General features: G+C 43.5%; 1 protein-coding gene across 1 annotated transcript; it reads right to left on the reverse strand.

The window, feature by feature from the left end:
* Positions 1 to 5,466: 5,466 nt before the first annotated feature.
* Positions 5,467 to 9,599, reverse strand: LOC137398844 (uncharacterized). The gene is made up of 3 exons (XM_068085018.1): positions 8,574 to 9,599; positions 7,332 to 8,529; positions 5,467 to 7,220 (listed from the first exon to the last, which is right to left on the reverse strand). The coding sequence occupies exons 1-3, from the start codon at positions 9,597 to 9,599 to the stop codon at positions 5,467 to 5,469; spliced, it is 3,978 nt and encodes a 1,325-aa protein (XP_067941119.1).
* Between the last annotated feature and the right edge of the window lie 1,144 nt (positions 9,600 to 10,743).

Raw genomic sequence — 10,743 nt, forward strand, 5'->3', positions numbered from 1 at the left:
CATACAAACTTTCTGTTTTCAGATGTCAAATTTGAACTGTCAAGCAACTAAAACCAACATTTTATTTGAATAAAAACCAACATCCATAATATACAAGCACAGACTAAGTAATCATAATAAAACAAATTTAAAACGTACCAAAAATTTAAACAGATGAATTAACATATATCATCCAGCGAAAAAAAAATTGGCGAAGTGAGACAATTCTATTGGCATGCATCAAAAAAATGGCCACAAGTATATCCAAATCAACAAACAAAACACAACCAACAACCAATAAGTATTGATATAATCGAAGAAATAAATATGGTTTCGACTTGGCATACAACAAAAACTAAAAGTCCAAAATAGGTAAAAGCCTTATAAAAGCAGACCAATAAAATGTCTTGATCATCGGTTGCAATATCAATTGTTGTGTATCATCATCGCCTGACCAACGAAAAAATGGTGTCACGCGGTTATGAAATCCCGCAAAAGAGATTAACACAGACTGCACTACCAACCTGCTTAGCAAGTCAATGCTTGATAAGATCCATCTTTTGTCAAGTATAATCTGACAATGTGCTGGATGCCAGGACATCCAATGACCTTTCCTGCAGTGTTTGGTCTGTCGGCAACCATCAGCAAGACAACAACTTAACAGACTCATGTGTTTGCTTGCTCTATGGTGGTTTATTTGCTATTTGCCTAATCAACTGTGACTAATTGGTGCTGCCTAGAACTAATAGCTACAGTAAAAATACTTACTAAAGTAAATAAGATGGTTAATCCAATGTGACTAAAATCATGGTAGGCTAACTTACTGCCTACTGCCAACTAACCTACTGCCCAAAAATGACAGCTTTAGTACAAAGACTTACTGAAAACTAAAAAAATTGTTAGGGTAGAGGCTAAAGACCCGTGAAAACAAGACGGCTGGCGACAGATATAGACTTTATGCCGGGAAAAAGGTAGTAATTGACTTGGTGAGACTGCCATTGTAAACAAAAAACGGATTAAATTGATCAAGGAACTCACAAACCATTTCATGAGTTACAAGGAGGTTTTCGACATCCTGGCTGAAATAGATCAATAGTAGTGGGGACCTCTGATCTTGGGGTGTTCTGTTACATGACTTTTCTAAAGCAGATTTACACCAACCAATATGTGCAGTTCGATCATCAATAGATAACAGAGCTGTGCCATTTTTTGCTAGTAGAAAATATCCGCACCACGCCCCATTACTCTATTGTCAAACATTTGGTCGAGCGCAAAAACAATTGCTTTTACTTTCACAAAGGACTACTGCTGACCTGAAGTAAAAAAAGAGAAAAACAGGTAGCTTTCTCATTGCATCAAGCGACAGATCAAATGCACATCAATTTTAGAGCGCATCAAGTTTAACACCTTTTGTTTATTGGAGAGACAACCAATTTCTGATGCTTGAACAGAAGTTTCAACTATCTGATTAGTTTGACTTTAACCGCCATTTACGAAGGCCAGACTTTTGCACAATTGCATAATGAGTATGCTGAAAAGGCTAGAAAAAGTATGCGTAACCCTCTGAAAGAAACAGATGGACACCAAACAGAAAGACAAGGAAGAGGTTCTGCTGTACACAATGGAAAATAAGGTCTAGCTCCTGAACTAAAGAAAAATATTTAGAGCAAACTCCAAGCTACACACAAAGTTGGTTAGACCTTTCTAGGCCGTAAAAGTGTGACAGAGCTAAACTTGTATAAATAAATAACAAGGCCAGTTTTCACTGCAGAATAAGAGCCAGCTGAAGCTTTTCTATACATTTCGGGAAAAGTTTATAAAGCATTTTTTATCATTGAACCATGATGAGGCACAAATAAAAATGGCAAGGGCAAGGAGGCAGGAGGCTCAGGCTAAGTGAAGAATTACCTTAGAGTTGGCAAAATAGAGAGTAGAGGCTTTTACCATCCCTAACATTAGTAAGGAGCGTGAAGCTGTTAAAAAAAGGCTCTGGTAAGAAAATTAAGGCTCAGCTACAGGAGCTTTGAATGAAGTGATAGCAACTGGACTTTGATGTTGTTGTAGACCAAGACTAGCCTGCAAGTTTCAGAAAAAGGTACCTGGAGCCAATCTGCATACCAACCATGCAGCCAGTTTCACTCACTCAGTGAAAATACTAGCATTGAGAGTAAGCGTGGCTATTGGTAGTGACAGCCAATCCAGAACAGTATTAATGTCAAAATACAGAAGCCAAAGAGACTAGGGTATCTGGAGGAATTAAGAGTCAGGTTTATTTGCTTTTGCTCCCTTCTATAGTCCAGTTATCCTACAAAGGCACACCTATGTTCTTACCACAGTAACTACTACCAATTTATCCTCCAGCTATCTTTTCAATATGGCTAAACCAGGTGAGGCTAGTCACTCTTTAGCTGACATGCTAAACCCTTTAGAATCTGTGGAAACAGAAAAAAAGCAGTTGGTGGGCTTGGTGAATTCTGATCAGGAGTATGCCTACATGTCTCGGAGCAGGGATCCAGCTATCTTTGCAGAAACAATGACACCACCATTCAACTGAGGAGACTGCTTTGGCCAATCTGCTTTACCGGTCAAATGTATTATTTATAGAAACACTCAGGTCAAAGCAAACTTGGTTGATACTACAACTGCGATCAATCTGTCTTTTAAAACTTTGCTGAGACACGCCTCAGCTGAGACTGCCTTAGGAATTCACAAGCGTCTCGACTAAATTATATTTTTTATTAGTGCCACATTCTTCCCTGCTGCCTTATTTCAATAAGGAATGTTACGATTTTTTTCAGTTCTTGAGAAGAGCTCCAATTGCTAAATGTGTACAGTGATATCAGACTTTGTGATGTGCATAATACTGTAAAAGTACACGAGTTCACAAAACATAAACACAAAATGTGTGAAATATTTATGAAAGCATGGTTAGAACAAAAGCAAATAAAAGCTTATTTGATGTAAAAAATTGTGATTTCTTAATAAAACTAAAACATGAATCATTTGCATGTTTTAGTTACAGGTCAATAGGTCAATACAAAAAAGGGCTGCTTAACATACATAACTTAAACTTTCAAATAAACACAGGAGTCTTGCAATTAGTGTATATCAGAGTTAATAAAAAGATTGTGAGCGGCGAGAACTCATCGCTTTTCACTTCGATATCTTAGTTAAGTTTGATGTTCATTTGATTTGTGGCTAACAGAAACAAATGTGTTAATATTATGGAGTTGTTATGTAGCTGAAAATGTTCTAGATTTAGCCAAAATGGTTTAATAGTTCAGACATTAAACCTTATTTAAAAGATACAAAAATAATCACACAAAAATGTAAATTATGTACCGATTAATGTTTACAACTCACCCGAGAATATTAAAAGAATAATTTTAAAAAACGGAGCATGTTGTCAAAATCTATAAGCTCAACTTTTCTTGGTCCTAAAAAGTTTCATTGATACTATCATGCCCAACTGTAAACAATAGTCTCTTTATCACTCTTTACATTATTAAGTATGCATACAATTCTTTCAATTTGTAGAAGCTGGCAAATATTTAACAAGCAAACAAGCCACGACATATATTCTAAAAAACATTATATTGTATATGCACATCATTTACATTTACCGAATAAATATTTTCAAATTGTAAATTTTTTTATTATTATAATTACAGTATAATAACAGGTAATTATTTTGAATAAAGTTGATTAAGATTAAGAGTAAATATATATATATATAATATATATATATATATTATATATATATTTACTCTTAATCTTAATCAACTTTATTCAAAATAATTACCTGTTATTATATATCATTGTTTCCTCACCCCGGATACACCCGGATACCCCATATAGGTGGTAATTTCAGCCCTAACTCAGGTCTCCTACCAGAGACCTGGGAGTTTGAGCACTCGCCTCAAGATCTTAGCTGTTCTTAATAGCGCATTTTTCTGCAACTCACCTGAGTTGATTGCTGTTGGTATTTGGGCAAGCCACATTTTGCTTGCGCCGGTGTTATTGCGCCCAGTGCCCCAATGACTACTGGGATTACAGTTGTTCTTACATACCAGCATTTTTCAATCTCTTCCCAATATATATATATTCTAGTTGTACCAACCGGCGTTGCCTGGGTAATAAAAGGTCTATGGATGGAAAATGGATTTGTCCTTAACAGATAACAACATTTACCATTCTAACTTTCAAACTACATATTATGAGAGAAGTGTTTCTGTAGTTAAAATAAATCAGGAAAAAAACAAAGTCTGTAAAAGTTTTCAAACTTTGTCAAACTGTAACTTTCAAACTTTATATCATGAGGGAATGATTTTGTGCATAACAGGTTCTTTTCTTTTGAGGTATTAGACAATGTGTAACTTCTGAGAATACATGTATTTAACAGATTAATAAAAAAATATGACAGAATATCGTAGTATTTTGTGGTTGAAATATTATTAGAACAATGTCTGCCAAAAATGGTTAAATCAAAAATTAATATTAATAAGATAGGTTGGAAACTAACTAAGTAATAATTGGTAACAGTAATAAGACAATGAATAATGGTTAAACTTCAAACAGATATTAAACTCAAATTATGTTTAAAAAATGCAAGTTGCAATAAAAACGATAACGTAACAAACTGTAAAAACTTATACTATAAACTTCAAAAGTTACACAAAGTTTATAAATGTAATAAGAGAATGTAAATCTACCTATATATATATATATATATATATATATATATATATATATATATATATATATATTCTCAAAGTATGTAAATGTATGTAAATATAAGAGAGTAAGGAATAACTGATACTAACGATAAATCTTACAGATAATCTTATATTAATCTTACAAATGATTGTTGTAAAATGTGAAAATAATTACGAATTACTAATTGGTTAAGTTTCGAAAGAAAGATATGAAAGCTAATACACAAAGTGATCACTAATCGAAATATTTTTGAAACACACATTTCATGAACAAAACATTTGGCTGTTGAGGAAAGGAAATAGCGCTTGTTACTATACTATATCGCTATTAAAATAAACGCTAATTAAAAAAATGAATAACATTTAACAAAATAAAAACAACTGAAAAGGTTTTCAAAATTTTTCAAACAACTGTAACTTTTGTAAGTTACTAAGTAAAATAACGCAGTACCAGACTGCCAGCCGTGACACTCCAAAACCTCCCCTTATGTCACCCTTACTCCACCTACACGTTTTACCAGAAAACACCGTAGTGCCAGACTACACCAGTAGGGTTACTCACGAGTCACCAAGACTCAGAAAGACTCTTAACAATCCTTTCTCGCTACGACAGCACAGAGTCACAAGCTACGCGAACGGAGCTTGGATTCCCAATGACAACATGGCCGTTCTTACTCGTCCGGTGGCGCATGCCCACGAACCCTTCCGAGCTATCGGCGGGCACCACGTGACTACTAACTCACATTTCCCCCAGCTTTTAAAAAGCTACCAGCTATCCCTCATAGTCATCCAAATACTGGGGACGCCGTCGCTCTCGCTGCGACCGCCTGAGCATTAACGGTTGAAGCTCAGGTTCATCAGGATCTAAATCTCCGGACGGAACCCCAGCAGTCTGAAGCTCACCATCCATGTTTTGAACTTCATCCTCAGCAGTCTGAGGACCGTCCTCCACATCCCCCTCCGAGACCTCAGCCATTTCACAGGGATGCAGCTGAGGCGGTGGGGGAGCAGCAGAACCGCATAATCTATCTAGATTAGGCCGGCCGTCTTCGACCAGTTCACGGATGCCGTTTTCCCTACTACGGTCAGTGCCAAACCGCCGTTTGTGGACATCCCTCACATGCTTCGGCATGCCATCCCCGCACACGTTGTGCTTTGAAACGACTCCGGTAATCACTCCCGGTGCCCACTGCCTAGTGCACGACGGAGTCGAGGGTTTCACCCACACCTCATCGCCGACAGCAAACTTGCCTTGACTGACCTCATCTAACCCGCGTAGATTGACGTCGAAAGGCACTCGCCATGAATATCGATACAGATTAGTCGAGGGTACCGAACCCCCATCTGTACCCTTGCGAAGCGTGACATTATACCAGAACGTCGCCTCTTCGGGGCTAATTCTTCCCCTCTCGGCAATCCTCTTGATTGTCCGGTGATTCCTCTCAACGATTCCGTTGCCACTCGGGGCGTAAGCGGCACGAAATCTCAGAGAAATCCCCCACTCGTCAGCGAACTGTGCAACAGTTGCTGACCTAAACGCCATGGAATTGTCCATTAACAATTCGTCACACGTCCCTCGCTTAATTACGATCGTGCGTAACTGAGCCACGATGTGCGCTGCCGTCTCACTTGGCAAGCGGCGCCAGATAGCGAAACGTGATGGCCCGCAATCAACCATGGACAGGAACACCTGGCCGCCATAGTGAGTCACGTCTATGGCCACCGGGCACCAGTTCCCCTCGACAGCCAAGCTGCTTGTTTCCACAAGGTTCTCACCTCTCGGAGCCGGGTCAACGCGCTGACAGGCCTCACAGCCAGCCAGCTCGTGTTTGACCTGCTCCCGTGTCAAGTCACTGCGTACTTGCTGAGCAAGGTACAGTGTTCTCTCGACACCCAGATGGTAAGGCAAATGAGCCGCCCACACAGCATCCCCGAGGGTCTCGCCGATGAAGATGGCAGCAGCCATGCTCTCGGCCTCGCCTCCACTCATCCCACAATGCCCGAGCCACTTCTTGGGCACCCTCGTCATCCTATCCGCCTTGTTTTCCACAGTAGGTACAAGACGCATAGTGACCGATAGGCCGTACTCGGTGATCGTATCACGGATCACCCCCAGCCGACGCTTCACCAGCATCTCTGCAGCACCTTTCGTGCGAACACGATTGCGCCCGTCAATTGTATTTGACATCCAATTGACAACTGTGAGAGAGTCAACCGCCAAGGTGAAGGTCTTGAACCCCCCCCCCGCAATAGCCGGATTAACACCTCGTCCCACAGCTTCCAATTCGGCAACATTGATGTGTGAATGGTCTGACTCCTTCCTCAGCCACGACACATCCTCACCAATGCTGCCATCAACCTCGATTGCCACACCGAGGCCCAGAGAGCTAGCATCTGTCCACACAACGACCGAACCGTCCGGTCTTACGTGCCACGGACCCCTAACAGGGTCCTCCTGGCATACCCTTGTGTAAAGCTCACTAGCTAGCGAGCTGACCTCCTTTTCAACAGGGGCATCCCAGGCTCCTTTTCATCCCAGCCGCTTCAAGAAGCTGCAATAGGGCCGCAACCACCCAGCCACTGGGTAATGACCGACAAGTCGGCCACAAAACGAGAAAAGCTCTCTCTTGGTCAGACCAGCTGGCTCAAGATGAATTTCGGAGAGTGCAGTTCCCCTCGACATCTGCAAATGTCCACGAGCATTTCCTTTCAGAGAAATGCCCAACAACCGACCTCCATCAAGGCCCTCCGGCTCTTTCGTCACCAGTCCATACTTAGCAAGGTGCTTCCTCAGCTCCTCCACGCCAATCACAGACTCCTGCACCACTATATCGTCGATATAGTGGTCAGTCCCTCGTCGAACCCGCTCGTCGAGCGAAAGAACCTTGCCTAGGATTTTGGTCATGATCCTAGGCGCACACGAAAGCCCGAAGCCTAAACGTGTCAGCGCATAAGGGACCCCCTTATACTTCACGACCTGGTATTTCCACAGGTCCTCCGAAACATGGATTTGTAGGTACGCGGACTTGAGGTCAACTACCCCAAGTCTGCCACGCAACTGTCTCCACTTTCGGATTTTCTCGCCGCACACAGCGACCGCGTCACCTCCCGTGTGACTCTCGACAAACGCGTTCAGCTCACGGTAGTCCATGACTGGTCGCACTTTATCCTTCGTTGGTTGGAACACAGCCAAAAGGGGGATAATACCCTCAATGGGCCGACTCCACCTTTTCAACCAACCTTTTGAGGTCCAGCTCTCAATTTCAGCACAGTACCGCTCATGCAGGTTAGGTGCCCGAGTACACTTGTACTCCGCGACCCGGGTCTGCAATCCTTTCGGAGATTCCCCGAACCACCGCCAGCTAACGGTCCATCGGCCTTGGGCAAAAGTGGCAACAAAATCGGGGTCGTCGACTCCCAGTGACACCAGATCACCACCCAACCCCGACAACGGTGCCACCCTTGCCACCCCGCATGCGCAGCCAGCCCCAGTATCCTGCCCAGCAGGTACTCCACAGCATCCGTTCTGATAGGGTTTCCCCCGCCTGACCGAATACTTCGCATCGCTTCCTCTACGGACAGTGACGCCTCTCATGTGGTCAATGACGTCGCCACCCAGCAAGCAGTCAACCCCAAGATTGCACAGCTTGTCCATGACGAGTGCCGTAACGCCGAAACAGTGTCCCTGTACACCGACGACCACCCGACACTGACCCTTCACGTGAGACGCCTTACCATCCGCTGTCAACAGCGGGTGGCTCGGCCTGAGTTGGGTTAAGCCTGTCAACACCTGCGGACTTACCAGAGTCCTCTCGCTTCCAGTGTCAACCAGACACTGAAAACCGCAACCATTCAGAATTGCTCGAACGACCGGCATACGACTGCTCGTCGTAGGCTCGCCAGTCGCCCCGGACAGCCAAGGACTGTCCCGCAGTACACTCGAAAACCCGGCTCATCCTCCGTGAGCCCTGCCGCCGCCCCAAGCGGTGGCCGTACAGGACAATCCCGTACAAAGTGCTCCGTGCTGCCGCACCGGAAACACCCGACCCTCTTGCCAGAAGAGGTCTTTTTCGCCCCCGTACCAGACGAAGGCCGCTTAATACGTGGGCAGTCCTTCACCCGGTGTGGACCCCCACATTGAAAGCAACTGTCTTTGCTTCCCGGCCGCTTGCTAGAAGCAGCCCCCAACTGCTTGCCAGAAGCAGTCGCCGGCCGGTTACCAGAACTGGCCGCTGAGCTAATTGTTGAGGGGCGACCCTCAACAGCTCTCCGGGAAACCAACTTTCCCCTCACTCGGTTCAGCACTGAACCAAAGTCAGCAGTATACGCCTGATCGTGCGTAACTGCCCACTCGTAGACTGACTCCGGCAGTCCTTCATAGAACTTGGTCCTAAAAACCAGGTCCTCCAGCGTCACCCCCAGTCTACCGCCGAGCCGCTCCAAGCGGTCCAGGTACACGTCAACTGTCTCCCCGAATTCGAGTCGACAGCTGACAAAGCGACGCCATGCCTCCTGTCGAGGCATGGCGTACTCGGCAGTCAAAACTGCCTTCACGACATCCCACTGGGATGCGTCGCCCACCCTCATGCGCCCATGCACTCTGGCAGCAGTGCCATCGAGCATGTACGCAATCAGCGTGCACGGAGCAATGTGCTCCAACTCACACAGTCGCTCGTACTGCGAGAGCCATGCGGTTACCTCAACCGCACCATCACCGGCAAATGGCTGCATCTGCCGGCTCAGCCTTTCTAAAATAGGCCCTCGTGCCTGGTTCATCAGATTCGCTAAAAAAGCGGCATCTAAAACCAGCGGCACTGTTACAGCGCCCGCGGCGCCCTCGGGTGGCTGACCACCTCCGCCATCGGTAGATGGCTCAGCCTTTTGGCTGCTCCCGGGCGCGCTCATGGCCCACTCGTGCTCACCTCAGCCCAGCTGAGTGGCACCACCTAACAACAAGGCAAAGTAAATACAAATATATAAGCCGAAATAGCTTGTAAGTTACTAAGTAAAATAACGCAGTACCAGACTGCCAGCCGTGACACTCCAAAACCTCCCCTTATGTCACCCTTACTCCACCTACACGTTTTACCAGAAAACACCGTAGTGCCAGACTACACCAGTAGGGTTACTCACGAGTCACCAAGACTCAGAAAGACTCTTAACAATCCTTTCTCGCTACGACAGCACAGAGTCACAAGCTACGCGAACGGAGCTTGGATTCCCAATGACAACATGGCCGTTCTTACTCGTCCGGTGGCGCATGCCCACGAACCCTTCCGAGCTATCGGCGGGCACCACGTGACTACTAACTCACAACTTTCAAACTTCATATCATGAGAAAAAGGTTTTGTGCAGGACAAATAAATTAAAAATAAATAAAAGAACTGTAAATGTTTTCAAACCACTGTAAACTTAAAAGTTCATGACTTTCAGTGATGTATAGGTTGTTATGTGTTACCTATAAATATGTGTTATGTGTTGTAAAGGTTGTTATGTGTTACCTGTTAGGTTACGTTATGTGTTAGGTTGTTCTAGCATTGCAAACCGAGTTTTTCGAGATCCAAACAATTTTTCCCATGAAAATAAAATTATATCGACTTTAGTCTGGTCCAAGATGAGGTAAAACTTGTGTAAATTCGGATATATACTTCGGTAAAGCATGTTTTCAACATTTTACATCATAAGATGTACTGTATACCGTGTACTATAAATGGAAACGGGTGTATATAGATCGTGTTTAATTTTAATAAAAGATTTTATATTTATAAACATGGAAAAAGAAAGCAAAAGTAAACATTTTGTATGTTTGTCTTTTAAAACATTCAAAGCATTAAAAGTTAAAATACAATGCTAAAAAATATGCAACAGATAGTTACATCAAAAATCATAGGAAAAAGAAAATATAAACAGCAGCTGCCTGCTTGCTTTACATATTTAAAGGAGACTCATCATCCAAAACAATTTAGGGTAACTCGACTGGAAGGGTCAACTCCCTAGCAAATTTCTTCGCTAGAGGTAGGGTTGCCAGTTGGATGAGCAAAAAATACAG

Source organism: Watersipora subatra, chromosome 6, assembly GCF_963576615.1.
Source record: "Watersipora subatra chromosome 6, tzWatSuba1.1, whole genome shotgun sequence".
NCBI lineage: Eukaryota > Metazoa > Bryozoa > Gymnolaemata > Cheilostomatida > Watersiporidae > Watersipora > Watersipora subatra.